General features: G+C 48.1%; 9 protein-coding genes across 9 annotated transcripts; 6 read left to right on the forward strand and 3 right to left on the reverse strand.

Annotated features, from left to right (window-relative positions):
- Positions 1 to 426: 426 nt before the first annotated feature.
- M431DRAFT_99912 (hypothetical protein) lies at positions 427 to 1,246 on the reverse strand (the record flags this gene model as incomplete). Its single annotated transcript, XM_024925205.1, has 4 exons — positions 427 to 645; positions 809 to 898; positions 962 to 1,070; positions 1,215 to 1,246. The coding sequence occupies 4 exons, from the start codon at positions 1,244 to 1,246 to the stop codon at positions 427 to 429; spliced, it is 450 nt and encodes a 149-aa protein (XP_024768112.1).
- Positions 1,247 to 1,510: 264 nt separating this feature from the next.
- Positions 1,511 to 4,806, forward strand: M431DRAFT_128215 (hypothetical protein). Its single transcript, XM_024912363.1, has 4 exons — positions 1,511 to 1,856; positions 1,977 to 2,423; positions 2,480 to 3,187; positions 3,240 to 4,806. Exons 1-4 carry the CDS (start codon positions 1,689 to 1,691, stop codon positions 4,536 to 4,538), a joined length of 2,622 nt encoding a protein of 873 aa, XP_024768113.1. The 5' UTR covers positions 1,511 to 1,688; the 3' UTR covers positions 4,539 to 4,806.
- A 1,153-nt stretch (positions 4,807 to 5,959) lies between these two features.
- M431DRAFT_487678 (hypothetical protein) lies at positions 5,960 to 7,652 on the forward strand (the record flags this gene model as incomplete). The annotated part of the gene is made up of 4 exons (XM_024916496.1): positions 5,960 to 6,168; positions 6,256 to 6,423; positions 6,494 to 6,895; positions 6,959 to 7,652. The coding sequence occupies 4 exons, from the start codon at positions 5,960 to 5,962 to the stop codon at positions 7,650 to 7,652; spliced, it is 1,473 nt and encodes a 490-aa protein (XP_024768114.1).
- A 453-nt stretch (positions 7,653 to 8,105) lies between these two features.
- Positions 8,106 to 9,351, forward strand: M431DRAFT_546806 (hypothetical protein). The gene is made up of 3 exons (XM_024921231.1): positions 8,106 to 8,568; positions 8,620 to 8,842; positions 8,909 to 9,351. The coding sequence occupies exons 1-3, from the start codon at positions 8,118 to 8,120 to the stop codon at positions 8,982 to 8,984; spliced, it is 750 nt and encodes a 249-aa protein (XP_024768115.1). The 5' UTR covers positions 8,106 to 8,117; the 3' UTR covers positions 8,985 to 9,351.
- A 3,857-nt stretch (positions 9,352 to 13,208) lies between these two features.
- Positions 13,209 to 13,817, forward strand: M431DRAFT_100114 (hypothetical protein; the record flags this gene model as incomplete). Its single annotated transcript, XM_024911164.1, has 1 exon — positions 13,209 to 13,817. One exon carries the CDS (start codon positions 13,209 to 13,211, stop codon positions 13,815 to 13,817), a length of 609 nt encoding a protein of 202 aa, XP_024768116.1.
- An 87-nt stretch (positions 13,818 to 13,904) lies between these two features.
- M431DRAFT_327052 (hypothetical protein) lies at positions 13,905 to 14,343 on the forward strand. Its single transcript, XM_024914340.1, has one exon. It carries the CDS (start codon positions 13,992 to 13,994, stop codon positions 14,244 to 14,246), a length of 255 nt encoding a protein of 84 aa, XP_024768117.1. The 5' UTR covers positions 13,905 to 13,991; the 3' UTR covers positions 14,247 to 14,343.
- A 2,934-nt stretch (positions 14,344 to 17,277) lies between these two features.
- Positions 17,278 to 17,573, forward strand: M431DRAFT_501149 (hypothetical protein; the record flags this gene model as incomplete). The annotated part of the gene is made up of 2 exons (XM_024917988.1): positions 17,278 to 17,359; positions 17,431 to 17,573. The coding sequence occupies 2 exons, from the start codon at positions 17,278 to 17,280 to the stop codon at positions 17,571 to 17,573; spliced, it is 225 nt and encodes a 74-aa protein (XP_024768118.1).
- Positions 17,574 to 18,018: 445 nt separating this feature from the next.
- On the reverse strand, positions 18,019 to 19,856 carry M431DRAFT_10890 (hypothetical protein; the record flags this gene model as incomplete). The annotated part of the gene is made up of 2 exons (XM_024911693.1): positions 18,019 to 19,258; positions 19,312 to 19,856. The coding sequence occupies 2 exons, from the start codon at positions 19,854 to 19,856 to the stop codon at positions 18,019 to 18,021; spliced, it is 1,785 nt and encodes a 594-aa protein (XP_024768119.1).
- Positions 19,857 to 23,556: 3,700 nt separating this feature from the next.
- Positions 23,557 to 24,115, reverse strand: M431DRAFT_327115 (hypothetical protein). Its single transcript, XM_024914341.1, has one exon. The coding sequence runs from the start codon at positions 24,062 to 24,064 to the stop codon at positions 23,657 to 23,659; it is 408 nt and encodes a 135-aa protein (XP_024768120.1). The 5' UTR covers positions 24,065 to 24,115; the 3' UTR covers positions 23,557 to 23,656.
- Between the last annotated feature and the right edge of the window lie 1,355 nt (positions 24,116 to 25,470).

The raw sequence follows: 25,470 nt of genomic DNA on the forward strand, positions 1-25,470 counted from the left end.
AGTACTCGATCATGTATGCTATTATGGGTACTGTTAACGGCGTTTTTTGGAGCATTACTACATCAACTCTGCGAGCTAGACAATGGCTGAATCTGGAATCCAGATTCATAGTTGTATACCCCCCCTTTCCCCTCCAACATATGCATGCACTGTGATATCATCCCTCAAACGACATCACGATGCCAAACACCAGTTCTATCTCGTTTTTGCACAGAAGCCGAGTGTCGAGAACATTGGGCGAATTTTGATTTTTCATTCGTTAAAAAACTCCGTTATAGGAGTCCCTGATGCAATGCTCGTAGCCGAACAACCCAATCCCTTCCCCAAAAGACCTTGTCTCGGTATACAGGGGGCGAGGATCTATTTTCCACCGTGAAAAACCGGTTCCAAATCCACAAGCCTTACTCCAGCACAGTGTTAATGCATTTACGCCACCAGCTCAACAACACCGCCAGCCTCCTTGATCTTCTGCTCAGCGAGCTTGCTGACCCATCGTGCGCGGACAACCAGAGGGATTTCGGGGAGGCGGCCCTTGCCGAGCAGCTTGGAGTAACCGAGGGGGAGGAGGTCGAGAACGGGGACGGTGTCCTTCTTCTCGCCGGAGACGTAAGCCTCACGGGTCTCGACGGGGACGAGTGACCACAGCTATAATTTTTCTCTCATTAGTCAATTGCTCCTCGACCGAATAATTTCGCTTCGAATAGTTTTGGGGGGAACATCTTTCTGATCTCTTTGTCTTCCCACCACACTGCCCCAAGACATCCCCCCAAAAATTATTCGTTGCAGGAGGAAAAGAGTTGAAATGTACCTTGTCCAGGTTGATGACGGGCTTCCAGAAGTGGTTCTGCTGCTTGTGGAAGTATCGCATACCAACCTTACCGAAGTAACCGGGGTGGTACTATCGTAACGGTCAGTCAATTTTGTCCGGCGCTCTCTCGTTGATTGTGAAGTCGTTTCGAACCTTGTCCATGTTGGTACGGTGGTGGTGCTGACCACCGGCCAGACCACGACCACCGGGATGCTTGCGGTGCTTTCCTACACGACCCTTTCCATGGGAGACGTTACCGCGGCTGTGGAACGAAGTAATTTGTTAGCCTTTCCATCGCAACTGGTGAAATCTTCTTCAACATGCGCCTTTCCAAAGGTCAACCGGACGGCGGTGCCCTCGTTTTCGGCAGTCGAAGAAACATTATCCAACGGGCTCATAAACGTACTGCTTGCGGGTCTTCGAAGTTCGGGTAGGCATGGCGACGGTTGTGGTGTTGTCGCTTCTCCAATGTGTTGCGTCGAAGGACTGGAAGTGGGTGGTGATGTTTTTGCGGCCAGCGGCTTTGGCACCCCCGGAAATTTGTTAGGCGAGAGGGCAGCACAGCCCTAAGCCCAATTGTGATTGTTCGCTCGCACTGAATTATTTGCGATCACGTGTTGCGGGTCCACGTGGGTTCGCGAGACCACCGTGATAAAAGCGGAATCGTTAATGCGGGGCTTTTTTCAAGCAAATGCGATTCGGCGCGATTGGCAGTTCAACTCACTTGCAGTGTACTAACAATCCACACCGCCCGCGCGACGCCATATACGCGTTTCATTCTGCCGGGAAGAGTTACGAATAGTTTCTGAGATGTCATTCGTGCTATTGGACGGACAAGACATGTGACAAAGGAAAAGGGCAAAATGATAAAGGTGACAAAATGGCCTTGACAGCAGAAGTCGATAGTATTGCGCACGAGCTGTCGAGCCTTGACTTTCACCATCCATTCACGCCGTATGATGTTCAAAATCAGTTCATGCAAACAGTGTATCAAGTGCTAGAGACCGGACAAGGACAAGTGGGAATTCTGGAGAGTCCAACTGGAACTGTATGTGTATTCATCCCTTGAGCCAGTTCATTCGGTCGGCTGGCTTTGGACAAAGGAGTGATATTGTCTCGAGGTTGATCCTTCATGAGCCCAGGGGACACGCACTAATTGCCGTCTCAGGGTAAATCTCTCTCGCTCATATGCGCATCTTTAACATGGCTTCGAAACCACAAAGCTACTAGGCAGGAGGCAGAACTGCAGGTGGCGGGGGAGTCATACAAAGAGGAACCGGATTGGCTTGTCGAGAAACTCCTGTCTCGTAAAAGAGAAGAACTGTTGAGACAATGGGAAGATAGAGAAAAGCGTCTTGCTTCCTTTAGACTTAAAGAAAGAGTTCAAGAGGAACGAAGCCGAAAGCGACGCCGTGTGGAAGACGTGAGGACTACTGTTGAAACCACAGCAGATGAAGACGCCGAATGGCTTTTGGACGCTGATGATGACGACACACACCAAGACGATGCCTTATCTAGTCTAAGTAAAGAATCGCGAGAGACTCTTGAAAAGATTGGCCTAGGCGGACGTATGAAGCAAACAGAAGATGAGGATATCCTGGAAGAGAAAATCAAGGTGCGAGTGTCGACGCTGATTCTACCTCTGGCAGCAATAGTAACCATGAACAATAGATCTACTATACATCTAGAACTCACTCTCAACTGTCGCAATTCATCACGGAATTGCGCCGCCCTGTGTTTCCACCCTCGCTGCCGCCGTCTGTTGCCAAGGGATCAGATATCTCCTCAACGGAACCTGTGAAGCTTCTGCCATTATCGTCACGACAAAAACTCTGCATCAACCCGTCCGTTGCTCGTCTTGGGTCAGTTCAAGCCATCAATGACCGTTGCACAGAACTTCAACAGGCGAAATCTAGCAGCAAATGCTCGTTCGTGCCCAAGGAAGAACTTCTTAGTCAAACACACCAGTTTCGAGATTCCGCTTTGGCGACTCTCCCGGATATCGAAGACCTTCATCTGCTGGGAAAATCTTTGGCGGTATGTCCTTACTACGCCTCCCGAGTGGCCCTGCCTGGAGCCGAAATCATCACATTACCATATCCGCTTCTGCTGCAGCGGAGTGCTCGCGAGGCTTTAGGAATTAAGCTTGAGGGTAACGTGGTCATAATTGACGAGGCGCATAACATACTCGATGCGATATCGAATGTGCATGCCGCAGAGCTGCAGCTGAGCGATCTCCGCAGAGGTCGCCAGATGCTTGGTATTTATGTTAAACGATTTGGCAAAAAGTTAAAGGGCATAAACCGAGTAAATGTCGGAAGAGTAGGTAGGGTCATTGATGGGCTATCCGAGTGGCTTGAAGGGGCTTTGAAGCTCAAGGTATGGTTACAGAGCGAGATCAATTTCCCCTATCCAGCTAACATTCATGTAGAGTGAACATGGAATCGTCGATCCAAACGATCTGACGAGGCACAAAGGCATAGACCAGATCAACATTTACGAACTAATCCAGTATATACAAGAATCCAAGCTGGCCTACAAGATTGAGAGTTATGTTGCTCACGTCGAGAAGGGAGACGAAAGCAAGAAGCCCGGACTCTCAAAATCTGGAACACCCGTCCTGCATATTCTTGTTTCCTTCCTTATCGCTCTCACGAACCTTGGCTCTGAGGGCCGCATCTTCTATCAGAAAACTCAGGGAACAACCGCAGATGTCAAGCTTACTTATCTGCTTCTCTCTCCCACTCATGCTTTCTCGTCAATCGTTTCAAGCGCTCGTGCTGTAATCCTGGCCGGTGGAACCATGTCGCCGTTTTCAGACTACAAGGATCAGCTATTTCCCACTCTGGATGCCGACAAGGTAACATCATTAAGCTGCGGGCATGTTATTCCGCCTAAAAACCTTTGCGTCTGGACTCTGGCTTCGAGCAATACCGAATCACCACCATTCGAGTTTAGTTTCAAGCAGCGAGGAAATAAGGAAATGATGATTCAATTGGGCTTGGCAATCTTGAACGTTTGCAATATTGTCCCCGACGGAGTGGTTGTTTTCTTCCCCAGCTATGGCTACCTCGACGAGATAGTAGCTGTATGGCAGCAACGTCAGGGCGGAAACTCTCAAAGCACATGGGATCGATTGCAGGCCCGAAAGTCTGTTTTCAGAGACACCAAGAGTGTAGCCAGCGAAGAGGTACTGCGAGATTATTCCGAAGCGATCATGGGGACTAGGCCGGCCGGAGACAAGCACACTGGGGCTCTACTTCTGAGTGTTGTTGGCGGCAAAATGTCCGAAGGCATCAACTTTTCAGACCGGCTGGGACGCTGCGTCATGGTCGTTGGACTGCCCTACCCAAACATTGCATCACCAGACTGGAAGGCAAAGCTCGAGTACATCGAGTCAACAACCGAGGCCCGGCTCATCAAGGAAGGGAAGAATAGCAGCGATGCGACGGCACAAGCGAAGCAGGCCGCGCGAGACTTTTACGAAAACGCTTGTATGCGAGCCGTCAACCAGAGTATTGGTCGGGCAATCCGACACCGTGGAGACTACGCGGCGATCATCCTTGTTGACCGAAGATACGGCACGCCTCGAATACGAAATAAATTGCCTGGATGGATTCAGGATGGCCTTCAGCAAGACAGCCATGAGAAGGGACTTGGCGTGCTGATGGGGACGCTGGGGGGCTTCTTTCGCAAGAAGTCGCAAGCAAGCAGCGGTGGTGGCTCATGAGCGGCATGTTTTAGGCCGGCATTAAACATTTTGACCGAGAGGATTCTCATAAAATATCTACCACTGATACCCTACTGTGTTTATTCATGCGTAATAACTAATAAGGCACTTGGCTGCTCAGTCGGGGATCTTTGGTCATAACACGTGTAACATCATCAATAGCCTTGATATTAAATCATTTTTACCTCTTCCCTGCATACATGAGGTTTTTTTTGCCCTAGTCGATGGTCATATAACATTTGCTACTGCGCAGGTGGTTCGATGAGTGGTATGTGTCTTGGGCAGTTTCTATTCGGGGCCTCCGTTCATGTATTGGTACCAACTTGAACTTATTTACACACTTCCCCCTCATCACCCCACTAGCTGAGAATTCCATATTGTGTTTAGGAGTAATGAAGATATTAAACTCGAAAGATCGAAGAGTAACCACCAATGGTGCGGCCTTGATTATAGAAAGTTGTTGCGATTTTGGTGGCTGCAGGGTAAGGATATGTACTACGGTAAGGATAGCGAATATAAGTACCCCGTACATATTGCTTCAAAGATTTTGCTACGGTACAGGTATGGTTGAGCCATGAAGAGATTTGATGTACGAGTATGTCTTAGCAAAAGTAAGTTGCGTCAAATGCTTCCCCGCACTCTTGTGTTCCTAGGTATGCAGCTTATGGAGTATGTTATTTCGAATGGGACCTGGAGACTGACTCAGTTGGCGATATCCGCCAGCTCCACGATGTTCCCAAAGCAATGCTACCGAGGGAAGTAAAACTTTTACTTTTATTCATAAGTTGCTATTGTAAATACCCAGTAAATTGCCCAATAGTTAATTCATGTACTTCCATGTATGCTGACTTCTACTCCGCCCTTCCATCTGTCTATGTTCCATGCATGCGCCCTTCGTGGTGTGATGAAACCCCCGCCAAGATTACTAAGTCACCGACAAATTACGGTTCTTATCACATCGAAAGAGGAACAATTCTAGATAACTAACCTCAAGCTAACACTGTTCCTGTCAAGTGGCGGGAGGGGGGCTGCAAGGGTTTTCCTTTTTTTCTTCGACGGCCCGGTCGCTCATGGAACCGGGTTTCTCGCCATCAGGCTGTGATTGGCCAAGGGCGCCTTCTAGTCCGTATCTGGCCGTGCGGATGCGAAAAGATTTTGTTGTCTCGCGGCCTAGGTCGGAGGAGGGGCGGAAGAGGGAAACCGGAACCGCTCAGTGTCGGGAAAAGGCAAAATTCTTGACTCACTGCAAGTTCTCTTGTTGTTTTGGACGCCGTTTCATCGCACTGTTTGTTTTGTGTTCTCGTGTTGCCTTTATTCGTGCAACAAGACTCGGGCTTACTTATCACCCGTCCGTCTCCAGCTTCAAACTCCGACTCGGCATTTATCCCCATACAGACCTACATAACCCATACAACGCACATATGTTGGTGGATACGGTAGAGGCGTCGGCGGTGCCCGTCAGAGAAAAGGATGGCCATCAAAGCGACGAGGAGTCGCTGCTCCACAAGGTGTTGAGAGCTGGCCGTGTCGAGGAGCGAGGCATCCTCCCGGTGCCCGTTGAAGAGCGCAGTTCAACCCGCTTCTTCAACATCTTTACCGTCTGGTTCTCCATAAACGCAAACATTCTGGGGTAAGTTTTTAGTCTGCAAAGGTGGTGTCATCACCCGTGCTCTTACAGAGCATCCACAAGCAGCTGGCTAACCAGTCTCTTATGCAGCATCACCTTTGGCATGTTGGGACCCCTGGCGTACAATCTCAGCCTCAGGGACTCGTCTCTTGTCATCTTGTTCTTCTGTATGCTGTCCACTATACCCCCGGCGTTCCTTGCCATGTTGGGGCCCAAAACGGGCATGAGGCAAATGATCCAGGCCCGGTACAGCTTTGGGTAAGCATATCTAGCTAGACACATCATCCAAGAGATCAGCTTAACTAACCTCATCCATTTGGGTATACAGACGATACATTGTATCAGTACCAGTGCTCCTGAATCTGGCTAGCATGACCGGCTTCACTGTCATCATCTGCATCACGGGTGGACAGTGCCTCTCTGCCATCTCCAACGGGTCCATCAACGAAGACGCAGGCATCGTCATCATTGCAGTATTATCTCTGTTAGTCTCATTTTGCGGTTTCAGGGTGCTTCACATCTATGAGACGTATGCGTTTATCCCGGCCATCATCAGCGTTGTCATTGCGACTGGTTGTGCTGGTTCTGGCCTCAAGAAGCAGGCCGCCCCTGAGACGCCTGCCACGGCTGCCAACGTCCTCAACTTTGGTATGATCATTGCTAGCTACCAGATCCCCTGGGCTGCCCTAGCCAGTGACTTTACCACTTATTTCGATCCCAAGGTTCCATCGTAAGTTGCCCTATGCACTACCTTGTGACAATGAGTTAGGTTACACGTGCTAATGATTGATAGATGGCGAGTTTTCCAATATACTTACTGGGGCCTGCTAATCCCAACCGTGCTGCTCATGGTTCTTGGTGCTGCTGTTGCGGGAGCCATGCCTAACAACCCCGATTGGCAAACTGCGTTTGATGAGTACTCGGCTGGTGGTGTCCTTGCGGCCATGCTGGCGCCTGCAGGAAACTTTGGCAAATTCATCGTCGTGGTCCTGGCGCTCACATTACTGGGAAACACTTGTGGCACGTTTTATGCCATTACGCTCAACTTTCAAACGTTGGCGCCGTGGCTGTTCAAGGTGCCTCGATACCTGTTCGCCATCGTCATCACTGGCATCATCATCGCAGTGGCCATCACCGCTGTTGGTGACTTCTTCGAGAGCTTGGAGAACTTTGTGTCCCTCATTGGCTACTGGTCCGCAGCATTCGTCGGAATCGTCATTGTAGAGCACGTGGTGTTCCGCCGCCAGGACTATAGCTCATATGACCACGCCATCTGGAGCGACGCAAAGAAGCTGCCTCTTGGCATTGCGGCCTTGTCGAGCGGTATTTTGTGCTTTGGGTTGGTCGTTCCATGCATGGACCAGGTGTGGTGGCAAGGTCCGATTGCCAAGACCACTGGAGACATTGGTTTCGAAATGGCGTGGGCAGTGAGTTCGTTGATCTATGTGCCTCTCCGCTACTTGGAGAAGCGGCTTACGGGCCGGTAATGGAGGATGGGAGAATGTCTTGTTCATTTTTTAGATTAGAATAAAAGCAAATACGTTGTGGAGATGTTACATTATCAAACCCTATCTTCTTGCATTGTATGGAATGTACACCTGATTCATCCTCGCCCGTGCACTGGTTGGACGCGAAGTGATTCATCAATGTCCTGGAATTTTGGTAGGAGCTGTTTGATTGTCCAATATGAGAAAACACTTGATTGATAATGAGAATCAAGATAAAGATCCGACAGAGATCTAGTGGCGCGGGACACGCAGTCCACATTTACAAACACTGCTTTTAAGTGCTTTGTTTGTGATTCTGCTGAGTCATCTATATCAGCAATAGTATTCTACTGTTCTGTTGGTTGGCTTGTCAGGAGGTATAAAACAGACAGATACCGTGCTCTGTACGAGGCGTTGGGTTGCTACTAACATTTCCAACCATCACAATTTGGCTCCTTTCAAAACATGGCTTCATATCCCGCGCAAAACCTCGAACCGACAAATATTTTGGCTGCTGTTGCAGAGCTTGGAGTTGGCGGAAATGGTGCATTCATTGATGGAGAGTTCAACGGAGGCGAGTGTCGCATCTTTAAGCTTAGCTTCAAAGATCAAGCGAGTATCGTCGTTCGAGTGCCGCATCAAGTTGACGATCAAGACGACATAATCGCCATAGTTGAAGTTGAAGTGCGCATTCTTCAGATGCTTGAAGCAAAGGGCTTCCAGTGGTCCCCGAGATGCTGCGGCTCTAGCCTGACGTTCGACAACCCGATCAAATATCCGTTTACTATATTGACTTGGGTTGAGGGTTCACCCTTGTCTTGGGATGATAACTTTCCACCACAGCCACTTCGAGGTGTGATACTTGGTCAAATAGCCTCGATACAGCTATCCTTGATCACATCCACACTAGAAAGTCGTATGTAAGACGTCCTAACAAGAAAATATGACTCTGACCTAGTGGTATTAGGTTCTACTTCCGCAGCAACCTTCTTCCAACGACGTATGAAGAACAGATCCACTCAGGTGCGAGAAGGCAGAATTCCTGGTCTTTCAGAAGAAGACTGCATCAACCAGCAGGCTTTAGTTTGCCAGGTGCTTGGCCAGTATCAAAATGATACTGCCTTTGCCGTGGAGCACGGTGATATTAAGCCGAACAATATTATTGTCGATGAAAACTATAACATCAAATGGTATGTGGGAAACATTGTGTGTTTTATTTATACCAGACTAATAGTTTTATTATGTGGTACATGTAGTGTTATCGACTGGGGCTTTGCTACCTTTTGTACCAATCTCAAAAACAGCAGGTCTGCCGCGTTTTCTATGGTCTAGCGACACGGACCCGGCTGGAGTTGCACCGAGCCAAAGTCTGCTAAAGGATATACGAGCATATATCGCTTGTTTTTCATCACAGACTTTGCCAATGGCGTTGTCAATGCCGCACTTGAATAAAACCGAAGACGTGTATTTCCGCACCCTTTGCTTGGAGTCTACTTCGAGCAAACAGGTGCACGCTTCCATGGCGCGGGCTGGATGGAAGCTGCCTTATTGCGAGCTGCTTAAAGACACCGAAGACCATGAATAACTTGGACATATGACTTGTGGGAACGGACTTATTTCCATTGGGCATGGCACGACAACGAACGCAGAGTATGTAAGGGCCTGATTGAAGGTTACGTGGATTTCCATAGGATTCCGCATCCGATAGAACCGAATGAAACTTCAATTGCGCCTCGTTCTATCGGCTAGATCTGCCCTCAACATGTGAACTCCAAGCAAACGAGTCCGATATACTTAGCCGAAAACAACCGTGAGATGGTTGATGACCATGCCGATAGGCATATCATTGGTGCGTTACTATGTTGAACTGGCATATCCTTGAATACTACACGGGACGGTAGATCTCGGAGTTAAGATTATCCATATTACCAATAGAAGGATAACTAGTCAACCCCAGCGGGAGGAAATGCGGAGGACGGAACACTGCAGATAGCCACACGGAAGACTTCAAATCATTCGTGTTCTCACAGAAGCGTACATATACTGTATGTAGTTTAGTTGGCGTCAGCTTATACGACTTGACACACGGAGAGGTGCGGGCCGGGTACGGCGTTTAGGCTTTAACGCACCGACAATCTTCTCCGTGCTTGCATGTGGTTAATCTCCACAGAATGCAGGCGGATGAAAGTGCCGGGCTATTTCCATTGATGTTGCCATTGAATCCAGACATGGAGACGTAGCGTCGGCATTAGAACGCCGATGGTGACTTTGAAGACCGACATAGGTGACGAAATTGGGCAAGATGAGAGACGTGGGGAATTGTTTTGAGCCTCTTCTTTTATCCTTTCTTTCTTTCTTACTCTTTGCTTAACTGAGTTGAGTTGTCGTTTTGGCCACATGTTGCGGAGGATAAACAATGCCTGGTTACATATCACCAGACCATAGTTGGAACCAATACATTGCTAAATGCTGTTGTTGGAGAATGAAACACTTTTAGCTGCGAGGGAAAAGGAAAGTATTGTTAAGAAACTGTGATTTGACGAAATACGGGCAATGTGCGAAGCTACTCCAAACAATAGAAGGTCAGCACAAGACTTGAATAGACGAATGCCGCCAATCCGCACTTGCGCGTGAAAGACTGAAGTACGGAGCTAAATGGACCAACTTGAATTGACCAATATGCAGAATCCGCACTCCGTGTTGAGCCATCTACGTGTTAGTTGTCAAATTGAAGCCTGCTCTCAACTGGTTTCACATGGGCATGTTGAGAGCCGCATTTTATAGAGTTTCCCGGTGATTATAGGCCTTTATGAGCCATTTCGACAAGACCAATCCACTGTGCATATCTTTAAGTTTATCCCTTGATTCGGAACTGGTTGCAACCGACCAGTTCCTATCGATGCCGTGATATATATATGCCGTGTTCCGTGAGATTTTGTGTAGATGCCGGAGCGTAAGCCGCACCAAGCGTATGGAACATTCTCGCTTACATGCACCTCCCTGGCCCTAAAACGCCGCTCTATCTGCAAAGATATCATCTACAGTACAGTAAGTACGGAGCACTGAGCACAGTACTACTACCCAGGAATGAATAGACACCGAATTTTTCCGGTTACGACGCTACTCCATGTCGGCGGCATATCTCAATCCTCCTCCTCTTACAGGCAAGGAGTACCACGTTGATGTTTGCCACTGGCTCAAGTACAAATAGTCAATACAACCTCCTCGACACACTAGAGTTCCATAGCAGCACCCACAGCACCTCGCACTCCCCCAACGCCCCCGAATCCGCCCATCAAAAGCCAGCCCTATCGGCCGCTACGGGCTGTCCCACGGCGCTAAGGAGTGGCTCGGGGGGTTTCTGGCGAGGCGTGGAGTCTGTGTATCCACGGTAGGGTATCGTCGGATACTTTGTCCGGTGTTCCTTTGTCAATAACCACCGAACCAAAGCTTGAGTGGAAATTCAGAGCAATTGGGCTCGACGATCAGTCTCCTGTTGACTTGACTGCTCAGGTTGACGAGACCCCATGCTCTTTGAATCTCTGCCTGAATCTTGATCGTCTGTTTCCTAACCAGGGATTGCCATATTCGGCACTTCCACTGTCTGTTGCCCCCTGTCTAGTGTCCGGACAATACGCATGACACCATAAGCAGCCCTTTTTTCACTTCCAGAGCAAAGCGAAAAAAAAAAGAGACTGAAATTGACCATCAAAGGGCGTCAATGCTGCAGCCTAATGTTGTGCCTTGAGGGATTTTGCTAATGAACCTGCTAAGTCGCCGCGCATTTTGCGCCGGAAGGTTGTTGCTTGGCGAAGTTCGAATTCGGACTACAAATATGGCGCGTTTCTTTTATACACCACCTTGGAGCAACGCACAGTATTATTCCATTTCAGGCTCTCTCTACTGTATGAGATGGATGTATATGAGGCAATCGACATTCCTATTCAAGGAGTTGCATGATTGTTTTCCATGTAACCTTGCCACATGTTTCTACTCGTACTCAACCACACTTCACAAGCTGATGCTGTTGTAAGTCGAGTGCCGGATTTCGAAAGGGTTCAATCATCGCTAGGCCAAATCAATGCATAATGTAGAAAATAGCGCCGAAACCTCCCATGGGCTCGTATGTGCCCAATTGCTAGGCTGACCGCTTGGCTGACCCTGACCGCTCCATCAACCGAGAGCAGCACACACAGACTTGAGACTTGTGAAGCACCTCTTGCGGAGTCTCGCGTGCCCAATTGTGACAGACAGAGACCACTGTACTCCGTAAACATGCCATGTATTCGCAGAGCATCTTGCGTCTTTCGCGACCCCCGGCATTGTCAGCAAGGTGTGGAACCTCGTGCTCCAGAGAGGCAGGCAAGGCAGTGACAAGGCAAGGCTAGCACGCACAAAGACAGATCGAATTACGGGAGTGCTCCCAGGGCATTCCCTATCACGGCTCCTGTTGCAGCGAGTTCCGGGCTTAGTCACGAAGCCGGATTCTGCTAGTCCGTCCAAGTTCCCAAGTTGTGCAACCGGAGGGCTGATGCCGCGTGCACAGTCGGATGTAAGCTGGCAGCATCAAGTGGCATTGGAGCCGTCAGCGTGTCAAGGGGGGGGAGGCCGGAATCTGCAAATCCGCTGCCGCGTTAACTCTGCATCCCCATTCAAGTTGCTTGCTGGCTCTACTAAAAAGCAACCGACCGCCTACTTACATACAGTGCACATGTAAAAGTGCCGGCACTCTCTCCTGTCCATTGAATCTGGACTGAGCTTGTCTGCCTTAGTCCACCCAATACCTCCCCGGTAGTATCGCCTACTGTGCTGTACATGTACTCCCTCTTTCCCTCGTACAAGCAACTGGAGTCGAATCTACCCAATTCCATGTACTAGGCCGTATCCATTCGTGTGTGTTGCAGCATTAATACCCGTCGAAATTGAGTGCATGCCAATGTGCACGTGGCTCGATATATATCAGCCGTGCGCCCACCATCTCACTTTGTCCAGACTCAGACTATTGAGTCCAGCACATAAGAGCTGAATCCCCAGAAAAGGAAGACGTGCAGACACAGAGATCGAAGCCAAAAGCTTGCCAAATACGAACAAGACACACCAAGTTACAGCCTCTCACCCTCCAATGTCCATTTCCTCTCGCGGTTAGCATTGCACAGCACCGCCGTAGGCGAAACCGAAGGATTTGATTACAGGTCCCGTTGCCGTTGTCACTTTCGTCTCACTTCCCGCCTTTTCTTCAGCTTGCTTGACTCGTTTCTGCAAGCAAGCAAGCATGGACCCATCAGGTATGTCGACTATTTCTTATTCTCAATACGATGGTTTGCGATACACCTGGTCTGCTGCTTCAATTATGTCATAAGTCATATTACCACCTCTTTGGAAAAAAGGTGTTTACATATATTGTCGAGGATGTCGTCTCCCTCTTTGTTACACGTACATACATGCTCCATACACACATAGACACAAGCGCATTACTCCGGGCGGGACCCATACCATTGCCGTTGTTTTCCAGTCTTATTGCTGTGTATGACTTCATTTTATACTCCTTCGCCCATCATGGTCGATAATCCAGAATTCACGTTCAAGTGTTGGCCAGACCAAGTGTTAACCGAAGACATGTGCCCTCCAGAAGCATTCTTCTCAGCGCAACAACAACATCACCATCACCATCTTTTCGACACAGGTCTTCACCATGCTGCCCGGATACATGTACCACACAATCAACAGCATGAAGACAGGCTCGGCATGTCAGCCCCTACCTATTCCTCAGAGGGCGCCAACAGCGTCTTTTTCCAGATGCCGGCGCAACAGATGGCCAATGTGATGCCGCCATCCTCGTCAGCGTCAACACCAACCCCCCACCATTACCGCCAGGACTCTCCCACCAGCACACATAGCGGAGGCTCTCATTCAAAGCATCGCAGCACAACCCGATCAACAGACGGCGATGAACTTGAAGCTTGCAGCGACGAAGCGCAAGCCGCCATTAAACGGCAGCGCAATACGATGGCGGCACGAAAGTATCGTCAGAAACGCCTTGACCGGATAGCCGACTTGGAGCGGGCGTTGAGTGACATGACTGGGGAGCGCGACGAACTCAAGCTTAAGCTGGCTAGGCGCGAAGCCGAAGTTGAAGCTCTAAGAGAAGTTCTGGGAAGAAAGTGAACATGCCACCCTCTTACATGCTCGCTCTTTGCGCGATTACATACATACACCCCTGTATAACACCAAAGAGAGGGTGAAGCCCTCAACGACGCACTCACTCTACTGCAACCACATACCCACAACGCTTAACCTGTACTGAATTTTTTTTTTCTTTTTTTGATCCATCTCACGGAAATGCTTTTTCTTTTTTTCAGTTGGATCTTTCGGGGATTAGATCTTTTATGTCACATGGTGTTCACGGGAGAAACGACCTCGGGAGCCGGTCATTGGGAGGGCACATTGTTTTCATTCAAGTCTTTTATTATTATTCCTCCTATTGTTTTTATGATGTTACCTTTGTCGATTTACCTGGCATTGGATCCTGAACCAAAAAGGTGCCAAATGCTACCGAAGTCGTCGGGTTTGTCATATATAAAAAACCCATGTTAGCGCTACAATCCTTCCGCATATAGATGGGGGGGCATTTAAAAAGTCATCAATGATGACCAATACAGAATTGGAAAAACAAAAAGATGGTGTTTTTAAATCATATTTGCTTCTCGTGGTTGCTCAGACGATGTCGATTCTCTTCCTTAATTGTGAACAAGATATTTCATGGATTTTTTTCAACTTCTTTCGCCTCATCATGGCTGACCACCGCTGTCATATTCGACAGGAGGCACAATAAATTCAGGGGTGAATGTGCTAGATGATAGGGCAAACATAAATAGGCTTACCAAAACACAGGGGCCATTAGCTGAGCAGCCAAACAGTCTCATCTCTCAGACACAACTAGACAGTTCAATGTCATCCTGATCATGTCTTCAAGCCTTCTTGCCACCCAGACGAAGATGGAAGTAGAAGGAAAACCAAAGAGAAGATTTTGCAATCCAGAGATATTGTATCACGCAGGTGTAATACGTCTCTAGACTTGCGTATTCTACAGTAAGACAAGAAAAGGGATGTCCTTTTGAATACTGGTGATTGGAAAAGACAAGAAAATCGTTCAAGCTAGGAAGCATGATGTTTTATATGCAGAAAAGCGAATATGATCAATTTATTTTCAACTATTCTCTACCTTACATGCGAAAAGTACCTGACAGCATGATGCAAAGACATGGGATACGGTACTGGCAATTACAAAGCGCTCTCCAGTAGCGCCTTGGCCTCTTCCTCTCTTGTCTCGGGGCAGAAGAGAATCCCGACGATTACCAACTATGGAAACACCATTTTCTTCATCAACTCATGGAGTGTTGTTGGTTCAACCCTTTTTTTTCTGTCTGTATGTGCGTGTATGTGTCGGCGATAGAGTCATAGTGGGGGCGCCAGAGTTCCGGTGACTCACCCCGGCGTGGAAGGAGATTAGAAGTACATGTACTCACCATTGACCACTTTTGACAGTCGTACAGATGGAATTGTATGCTATTACCAAAATTGATGTTGATGCATTTGTTTGTTGGTTGATGAATGATGATTGACTCAATTTACTGACTCTGATTCTATGAAATAGGGGATGCTGCTTGTCATTGAAGACTGACTGCAGGAAAACAATCGGACACGTTCTTCCATCTCCTGGCACGAAGCTTTCGGGAGAGGCGTTTCGTGGATTCAAGGGGCGAATAATTAAACAATCAAAGGCCAAGTGACACTGAGCATGAGCAATTGGGGCTTTTCGTCCACTGTCCCCTGTTGTGTATCATGTCTGCCCATGAGAAAATGCAGAAGGAGATGCTAAATTAGTCAAATCAGTGTGATGATTGTTGATTTTGATATTAACCGGACAATGATTGGGCGGGGACCCGACAAGAATGTAATAGGAGAGCCTGTATCTGCAGCCGGTACACGTCTCTGTTGACGCAATGCGCTGATTTTGTCCAACTCTGGATGTAAAGGATCCGATTCATGTTCGGCGAGATGGATTTGGCAAGCCCGTCCAGTTTTAATTTCCACACCAACCGGGAATATGAAATACATACGTCTACTTTGGGATCAACCAGCGAACAGATACAATTGTGCTTAGTGATTGACTTGAATTTGTGTCATGAGCAATATATTGACGTGTAAGAGTTGTTGCCACACGGTGTTACTGTATATATACTTATGATTACATTCATACCTGGTACTGCCTGTATCTATTAGGCACCGTGTAAATGTAGCTGATGAATAACTAAGGTACTAGATGGTATCGGGTATATAATGGTGCCCGAGAGACCGGTTCGCAGATAAACTGTTGGCTCGACTGCGTGGGATTTCGCAATAAACGTATTGCTCATCAGCAAGATAGTATTTTCATGTTCTATTACATCACTCAGCCTATGTCTAGACAGTGGTTACATCAGTCTTATCACAGCAGCAAAACCAGTATTACTCTGCTTTCCGGGGGACACTGACATGGCAGATAGCATTGTGGTAAGATTTGTTATGCCAAAATCTTCTAGCCAGTGCCCCCTATTCCAGAACCCAGACGGAGGCCCCCCAACTAACCCGTCGGTAGAATGTACATATGCTTGTATACAAGTGATGCACGTCTTTGAGAGGTTGTTTACTATTGTGGCCATCCCCTGTACCCAACTCATGCAAGAGGATTAATTGACAAGGAACTGATTCCTTGACTGCAACGTCAAACACGTGGAACTTGAACTGCACAGACACACACCCGCCGAGTACCAAGCTTCAGGATCTGGGAATATACAGGTACCAGGGAATCCCGAACGTGGCATTGCGGCAGTTTCCGCTTTGCCGCTCAAGGCTCAGCCCATTCGCATATGCAGCTGGAACACACATATACGAGCGAGGCTATGCACAAGCCCAAGTAACTAAGTCGGGTAGCCGTACAGCTGGGTCTGGCACTACAACATACGAGCATTATACGATACAAATTCAATAGCTTACTTTCCTCTTTTGTCTTCCCCACGAAGCACAAGCGTGGCCTCGTCCTTGTCATCATGCTTCGAGGCAAGCTGAAAGGTGATAAGCATCAGCCCAGCTGCTTACTGCATATGGGTCTAGCTGCAACGGCACTGCAACAACCGCCAGCCTTATGGCTTGGCGAGGTCAGAGTCAGACGAGCATTTCGATCATTCGATGATTCCAAAATGATTCCCTTCCACCCTTGTCCTTGTTGCTTGTATGTAAGATGTAAGACGCAAATCGGGCTCAATCAAATGAAATGACGGAACAATCATTTTTCCCCCGCAAACAGCGCCAAGGCGGATCATCCACGGACCTGGCGAGGGCAACGTGTCGATGACGTAGCCGCGTCCCTGATCATCAGGGAAAAAGAAACCAAGCTCGTCAGATGCCAACTCTTGGCTTTTCTTCTTCTCTCTTATCTTACACTTCAAACGCTATTGGTCTCTGGCTCACCGAAAGTAACATCTCAGGTACCATCGCATCTTGAGCTACCCATTTCCTCTTTGCCGACGTCTTTTCTACTTGCTTGCTTGCTTGTGCTGCTATTTCGTTCCATTTCACTGCCACCATGTCTACTGCTAGCGATCGTGTTGAGGTGACGGAGCCTAAACGCGTGTACGATGCACAGCCAAAGTCACATCAAGCCATGGGCAAGTCTCTCCAATTCCCGATCTCGTAGAGAGAAATTCCAGAGAAGACGTTGTTAACCGTGCGCAAACAGATGCTCAGCAGCCGCATCCCGAGACGACAGACGACGTCAACATGCGCGGAGGCGATGACGGCGATTGCTGTCCCGGCCGCTTTTGCTTCATTATCCCCTGCCCGATTCCCATCGACTGCTGCATCTTCCCATGCCCGTGCTAAACGGAGCTTGTTCTATACTACCTACGATGAAGAGGAGGGATCGTATCTTATACCCGCCAGCAGGCTTATCGCACCCTTTAGAGGGCTGATGCTGTGTAATCTTGTGGAACAGCTACACTGCATGCACAAGAGAATGATTTCGATTTGATTAAACCTTGTGAAGCGCGGAGACGATATTAAAGCGAAATGATTTGCGCAATGTTTTAGTTCAAGAGATTCAGAGCTGCTCGGCTTATGTGCCGGCAGCGTTAGATGGATATAATAATACACCAGACAAATTGCTATGACCACATACCTTTGAATCAGCAAATAAGCCTCTCAGTTTATACTTGGGAATGCGGAACGACTATGCTTCTTATACTACAGATGCGAACTCACATAAACGATGCGCCACGTGAGTAGACTGTCTCTTCCTCCATATAGGCATGCATCGAATTCTACAGAGTTATGAATCGCAACTAACCAGCTTCCAGCTCTCCTCAGTCGTTTTCTCTACCTTGACTCGCGGCCCATCACCACCTTGATATTCCTCAAACATGTCTTCTATCTTCCTCACACCGGGCTTCTTTCCGCGCGTCTCGAAATGCGCCGCCACGAGGGCGTCGATACTCAGTCTCGTCTGCACATCTCCCACTTCATCGGACTTGGTCACCTCCATCAGGGCGCCCGCCGTGAGAACAGTCGCCAGCAGCACGACTAGCACGTTGGCAACAAGCAGACAGACGAGCGGCGCTACCGGCACAGCAGCCACGAGTATCGAGGATCGCCGTTGGGCTAGCTCTGCAGGTCTGGGCTCAAGAGCTGCGCCGGCCGACGCGAGAATGGCTTGACTGTATGTATTGGAAAATCTGTCAGCCAGTTGCTGTGCAGTCTTACTTTCCCAGAAGTCGGTAATGGTATTGTGCATGAGGAAATATTCCATAGCAGAACTGAACCTCAGTGTCCCCGCGATGACATTGGTCGAGGAGAAGTTGCTGGGTGAGGTCGAGAAATGCGTAACGGAGCCATTGGCGGAGCCGTACTCTGTGTCAAATACAGTGCTCTCACACAGCATGATGATGACCGTCGGTTGGTCTGGGCCGCTGTATACCTCGTCGCTATCAGCGTATCCCGATGGGGCGAAACCGAAGCCCATATTCAAGATGGCTGCAAAGTTATGCGGGTTCGAGTTGTGATAGGTGTCATTCGGATTGCTGGAGAGTGTCGAGTCCGTGAAATCGGTCAAGGTTAAGAAGTTCATCGTTTTATCGATGGGTTCGTCCATGGCAAAGTCGCATTTGTAGGAGGTCACGTTGGGAAAGTGACGGTTCTTGAAGCATCTGGATGTTGCAGGGGTACAGTTCGTCTTGACTGCAAATGTTGTGGCTACGTAGTCAATGTCCGTCTGGAAACGATACGCCGGAGAGGCAATATAGGCGTATCGATGTCCGCCCTCATCGTGGTTCTGAACCATTACCCTGTCAGACATGTTGGAGAAGATCTCTTGGGTGATGTGGTTTCTGTCGTTTTTCATTAATTCGTCTTTCAGAAAAGTATTGCATATATTGGGCTTTTCCTCTCCAATCTTGAAGCAGGCTGGGCGTATGCCGAAGGTAGCATTTTTGGGCAATGTTGTGTGAAACTCAGTCATGGGAACTGTCTCCGTCGTGACGTGAAGCCACGTATCCGTCGCAACGATGAACGTGCTTTATTGTTTAGTTTATACAAGCTAACTTGACATTTGGGAGTCTAGAGTTACCTCTGTATCGTGCCCAAAACAAGTGTACACATCATGATGTTGAGGGCAGATGACATGGGCGCCCTCCTTCCCTTTGCAGAGATGTAGTTCATGCATTGCCAGACCGAACTGAGCGAAGAATTGGACATGACCCGGAGTATCAGAGCAATCTGATACGGAGTGGGCAGTTTTCGCCCTTCCTTGCCGTCGCTGGCTCGCATCATCAGTCTGGACGCGGGATAGGACGCAATCGTCAGGATAAACGGGAGCGAGAGCGGCGCCACTGTGCTTGACCACGAACCCACAGTAGTAAATACAGTGGCACTGAGACTGATAAAGACGATGCTTTTTTTCTGCGGATTTTCGTCTGGGAGTCTCGGATCATTGCGGCCATGCGGTATAACCCGATACCAGAACAATAGACCAAGGAGTAAGCCGGAGAAGGCGAGAAGAGGCAGTACCGACACCGCGAATGCAAGTGCAATGTCTTTTATGAAGACATGATTTCGTGTAGCTGGTGGAGCATTCGGCCCAAGGCCAGAATATTTAGCACCAGTCTTGAGCATTGTTATCATCCAACGGGAGCTATGGGCGAGGTTATTAAGCTGAGATTGACGTCCAAAACTGAGGTTTCGGTAACTAGAAATATCCAAGGCAGCTGGAAAAAGCATGGTTGATTCAACAAAACAAGTGGAAATTGAGGCATTGGGCGGAGGAATACTCCTTTGATACTTATATGTCGTTGAGAGACACTCTGCATCAGGGGCTAAACAAGCATCTCCTTTACCTCATCCTTTGACCAAAACGCCGACGCGATGGAGTTCGTGTAACAAATATACGCTAGGCTAGACAATACTAAAGGATTATTGGGTTCACAAAGAAGACCGTCTGGCCTAATATCGGTGTTCTTATAGCCTCCTACAGCCTCCCGTACCCTTGCAGATCAGCCTAGAGGGATTAAGACAGGAGATGTCATGTATCTATTTGTAAAGTGGCGAAGACGCACTTGTATAACTCTGATGACATGCCTTGCCCCAATTACAACATTTGTCTCTCAGACAATAGCCGTGGGGGCAAGAGGGGAGCCTTTGGAGCCTTCCTTGCCTGAGATGTTCGTGTCACGAACCAAGTAAGCAGGCTGTACGTTATTGCGACCTCGAAGATTCACAGCCAACCTTGGTATTGACCTTTTCCAGCATCCAAACAGGTTATAAGGAATGAAAGTTAACGTTGCTATATTAACGTATCTACGCAATGCGGTCAGACAGTATACCTGGATATTAGGCTGGGGGGAAGGGGAGACATCTATATAAGCAATACCTAATAGGATATACTTGTTACACGTTTTCGTACTCATATGCCGCACGATATAAATCTCTTGCCCGCCCGTTCATTAAACGTCTCAGTCCAGCGAGTCTGGCCGGTACAGGGTCTCCGTGCTTGATTTGAACAGAGTTATACTGTTAATACGGGTGCCCAGAGTATACCGCATCCTCCTCTAGAGAATCACGTATTTGACATTGGTAAAACAGGTGCGGAATCTTGATGGGAGCGTCCACTGCATTAACGAATTCCCAAGCGCGAATACTAGAGAAATAAGATACAACATGTAAGTGATGTTTCAAGATGATATGCGGAGTACGAGTTCCGGTCACTTACCCAGTTACACTATCGAGGGAGACCAAGTCCATGATATCGATCTTCAGCAGCCATATAGGATCAATAACCCAAACGTAGACTATAACAAGCCAGTCTCCGAACAAGGTTTTATTAAAATCCTTGCTGTATTGAGAGAAGACCATTCGTCCCCCGCAGTTTATCTCGGGAGGCGCATTGTCATCTTTTGTGCGATAATCTATATAGCCGTTATGTCTCGTATGATTTAGCCATGAAAAAATACTCGTAGGCTGTTGGCTACTTCCCTCAGCTAGTTGCCTGGGTATGTCTATGAGGTATGACCGCACAAGCATGCGCCATGATGCTTGTCCATTGTCGTATCCCCGGGGAATAAAGTCAGATGATATCAGCCATCGGAATGACCGTACTTTGAGTGGCTTTAGCGGACGACCAGTCTTAAGAACAAACCATGCATCGTGCAAGGCGGTAGGTATCCGTCGCCAACACTGCTTCTTCAGTCTCTCAATTATGACCTTATTTGGTCTTCGTCTTCATAAGTCCTTTGCATCCACAATGGAGACGATTCATCTCCTAGCGGCAGACAAGCGTACTCAGGGAGCGAGGGACAATGGCAAGGGATGTAGTGCGTGCAGCGAGGCTTGTCTGCACCCGTAGTTGATGGTTCTGCACCCGCGGTCGATGATTCTGTATTCGTGCTTGATAATTTTGCAGTCACGGTTGATGATATTGCAAGTTTCTTGTCGATCAAATAGTTGGCTTTGGTGAAACGAGAAACTTTGTAATGTGTATTGTACGTTTGGTCTATATAGGTATCTAGGGAAATCGGCCCGTCGCAAAAGTAAATATCCTCGGCACCCCAGCGATTGGATGAGGTTCAAGAGCCAGAACATAATGCGGAGGGAAACCTTTTATTCCCTCACTCATAATCAATATCTACTAGGTAATAAATAATAATTTCCTATAGTACCTAAGTACCTTTTCAGTATCTGCTACTGTCGCTACTTTCTGCTACTATAGATATTTTAATCTAGTATCTGCTACTATAACTATATTTCTTTACGAGTAGTCTATGGTATATTTATTTATTAGTTAGCTAAAACTTTCTGATATGGGATGCTGGATAGCGGAGTTAGAACTTAGGATGCCGGCTAACAGTTCCCTTAAATATCCATTCTAATCCAGCCGTTGTAGCTGATTGCAAGTAATTCCCATTAACTGGTCGATGACAATCTATCGGATATATATTCCATGGTGGTGATTTCGAAACGGCTGCTAATTACATAGGCATTGTCCTTTACTCCATCATCTTATTCAGAAGCCATCGATATATACCGTCGTTGATGATCTTCAATCAATGAAACGAAACATCACCAATGGAAGTTGAGATGGTATTGGTATGTGCCATTGACATGGTCTATGATAATTGTCGCTTAGCAATGAATAATCGTTTCCCAATTTTTGACTCGTCAGATGTATTGCTGTCAACTTGGAATATCTTCCATTACAATTGCACATACAAATTCAATCTCCTTGAAAGCGATGATAATCATTTTCATTCTCTCTTTGATAATCTCATCTCCAAATGCTGCTCAACCCCAAAAATTCATCACATCTCACACGCCATAATGACAGCTGCCAAAAAGTTAATTCTTCTTGATCGAACCATAAAACAACTCAGCTGATCCGTATGCATAGCTAGCCTGTCTTCGTTGGCAAAAACTAAAGCACAAGACAAATGACAGCTGTCGACTCTAAATTAGTCAACATCAGGTCAAATGTCAGATATCTTAATATGATCCTGATTGTCCAGGCACAGCTAAATCTACTTCACCCCAAGTTTGGGTGCGCTACTTCGGATATCAAATCATTCAACTGGCCAATTACGTCTTTTAGCGGTATCGTAAAGCAACATTGAGTCCTAAACGATGACAATGCTAAAAGAATGTCATTTGCGAATCACGAGTTGCAAATCACACTGTAGTCTCATACGCGTAGTCACAATGCTCATTTGGGAGCAGTCTCACTCATCTTGGGACACACCCCTTGACGTACTTCCATCACAAGTATTAATGCTTGCATAAGACAAACTGTCACAACACCTCTTGATAGCGCATGGAATTGTCTCGTAAAAACCAAAAAAGGGGGGGTTCACGCAAGTTCTTGCCCCTCAATAAATGAGAACCAGGCCTCAAACCTGATTGAGGAATCGCGAAGCGAAAAGAGGCTTACATAGAGAAGAAGGGTTCGGACAAATAGATCGAATGGCATCCTGGTGCAGGGAGATTTCTCAAGCAACACGCTTGGACGTGTGTCACTCATTGGCTCGATGAGAGGCCCGTTACTGGGCCAAGACGGATTAAAGTTTCCGTGCTGCCTGCATTTACTAGATCTGGACGGGCGCATGCACCCACTCTCGAAATCTGTTGCCGTCACATGCAAAAGAATTGCCTCTTTACGGTAACCATGGCATGCATGGATCTTCCAATAAGGACCAGGGATCCATGGTAAGCCCATCATGGCGCCGCTCATGACAAAGCCGAGTAAACGTCAAATCAGGATCAGTCAGGATTCAGACTGTCTCTAGAGCCCACAAACTAGGCGGCCCGTTTAGAATCGGCACTAGGGCCGTGAAAGAGTCCGGTAATATAATTAATGTGGTCTTCGGCGTACCGGCGTGGTGCAACTTCTGTCCTGGCTTGGGCTTGTCATAAAGTATCACGAGAGTTGCTTATATAAGTTGAGGTATCCAGGTGACACTAGAGCAGAACTGCACATCAGAAGATACTTTGCCCCAGAGAGAAAAGCAATGAGAGTCAAGATTAGGATTCCAAATCCGGAGGACGTGAAATCCGGAGCAAAACGGGGGGATTCTGGTGAAAAAGAGCCGCAAAAGAATACAGCAAACGTCATAATTACCTATCCCAAGGCGTCTGTGACCTTTGCTGATTGGAAGACGATATGATGGCGCATCATCTGGTTGCATGGTGATACCCCTTGACGATACCGCCAAGAGCGTCTCAGGAGGCAAGGAAACGCACACATAGAGGAGGGGGGAGGCGTGTGAATGGTGTCGTTGGGCGGATGACCACAAAACTAGCCGGGACAGGTGGGCAAGGTTGGCCATCACAGCCGGCATCTTAGTGGGGTGAGTGGGCAGGGATCATGAGATTCAGTAATGGAGTGCTTGGTCTGAAAGTGGCAGATCTTGCAGGATTAGAGGCATAGATGTGAAGCAGACACCAAACTAACAGGGATGTCGCAACGGTCTGAGCCTCCGAGGGCTTGCGCCTGCTGCGGCTCCAGTGAACACAGCAACAAGACGGAGGGGGGTGCGAGTAGATGGTAGAAGACCCGGCTAGGCCGTCTATCAATGCCACTTCGTAAATGGTTTCCTGATCTTTGGTCCATCATATTTCCCCAGAGCATCCGAGTTGCGGTTGAGATACGAAAGCCGGCGTCAGACGTTCCTCAAACTTGGCTTTCGCCATAAGACATTTACGGGAATGAGAGGTGGCAGATGCGGAGAGGGCCGCCTGGGATGGCCCACACCTAGACCAGAAAGAACTGGGAGAGCCAAAGCAAATAGAGAGAAAGCGTGAAGCCAGTCCGCAAAGTGTCCGCAACTGTATGGAGCGCACTTCGGATGCTAATGGGTTAGCAACTCACTACTGAAAGGGGAAGTCAGTAGTATAAGCCAAAGGGCCAAGTGACAGGACGTAAAAAAAAAAAAAAAAAAAAAAAAGCCATCAAGGGGTGATTAGACTCATGTTTCTAGAACCGATGATTCGCATCTGGTAAGCACAGTTTGCGCCGTGTAGCTGCATGTAGCTGCGTGTAGCTGCGCGTAGGTGATGCTGAGGGGAGGTCGGAGTATGGAGTATTGCAACGACGATGCGGGACGCATGACCCTCGTACAGAGCTTCTAAGTGCGTCCCCACCATGCATGCATCTTCACACATGCTTGCGTTAGCGCTTGAGATGTGCATAAGGATGCATAATAGGGCGGGCAAAAGGTGTGAGCAGATGCGGCATGCCGGTGCACTTGCAGGCAAGGCATGAAGCTCGGCTTGTGGTTGGCTGGGATTCGGAAGAGCAAGCCATGCGTGTCCGTCTCCCACGACAGCCACATGAACGTTTGGAAATTCACATCCTTCGCCAATAGCACGGCGGCGTATTTCGTATCGAAGGCTATCGGGCCATGGTAGCGTGGTTTGAGCGGCAGATATCATTCGCGGCTGATGGGCTCAAAAGTCAAATGCGGGAGGTGATGATGGCATCTATCATCAGACTAGCCCACGACTAGTACCTCGGCGGACTGAGGCTGACCGGCCGGTGTGGGCAGGTGTCTTGGACATGGGCTTAAGCCATATCGCTAGTCAGAATCCAAGCACTCGGCTGCCCCTGCACATGGCCTCTTGGTGGCGTCGTTTGTCGTTGATAGCCTCTCTCGTCCAACGTCCAAGCAGAGGCAACGAACAGCCTCCCGTTCTTGATGCTGAAAAGGGAAAAGCGTCGACAGGTACAGGCAGCTTCGTGGATGTT

The sequence above is a fragment of the Trichoderma harzianum genome, assembly GCF_003025095.1.
Source record: "Trichoderma harzianum CBS 226.95 unplaced genomic scaffold M431scaffold_25, whole genome shotgun sequence".
Lineage (NCBI taxonomy): Eukaryota > Fungi > Ascomycota > Sordariomycetes > Hypocreales > Hypocreaceae > Trichoderma > Trichoderma harzianum.

Excerpts from the sequence above, each read along its gene's own strand:
- M431DRAFT_327115 (XM_024914341.1), bottom strand. The coding sequence starts at position 24,064 with ATGCCGGCTGTGATGGCCAACCTTGCCCACCTGTCCCGGCTAGTTTTG.
- M431DRAFT_546806 (XM_024921231.1), top strand. The coding sequence starts at position 8,118 with ATGGCTTCATATCCCGCGCAAAACCTCGAACCGACAAATATTTTGGCT. Across the intron at positions 8,569-8,619 it reads CACATCCACACTAGAAAGTC|GTTCTACTTCCGCAGCAACC; the intron begins GTATGTAAGACG and ends TAGTGGTATTAG. Across the intron at positions 8,843-8,908 it reads GAAAACTATAACATCAAATG|TGTTATCGACTGGGGCTTTG; the intron begins GTATGTGGGAAA and ends TGGTACATGTAG.
- M431DRAFT_128215 (XM_024912363.1), top strand. The coding sequence starts at position 1,689 with ATGGCCTTGACAGCAGAAGTCGATAGTATTGCGCACGAGCTGTCGAGC. Across the intron at positions 1,857-1,976 it reads TGGAGAGTCCAACTGGAACT|GGTAAATCTCTCTCGCTCAT; the intron begins GTATGTGTATTC and ends TTGCCGTCTCAG. Across the intron at positions 3,188-3,239 it reads AAGGGGCTTTGAAGCTCAAG|AGTGAACATGGAATCGTCGA; the intron begins GTATGGTTACAG and ends ACATTCATGTAG.
- M431DRAFT_327052 (XM_024914340.1), top strand. The coding sequence starts at position 13,992 with ATGCTTTTTCTTTTTTTCAGTTGGATCTTTCGGGGATTAGATCTTTTA.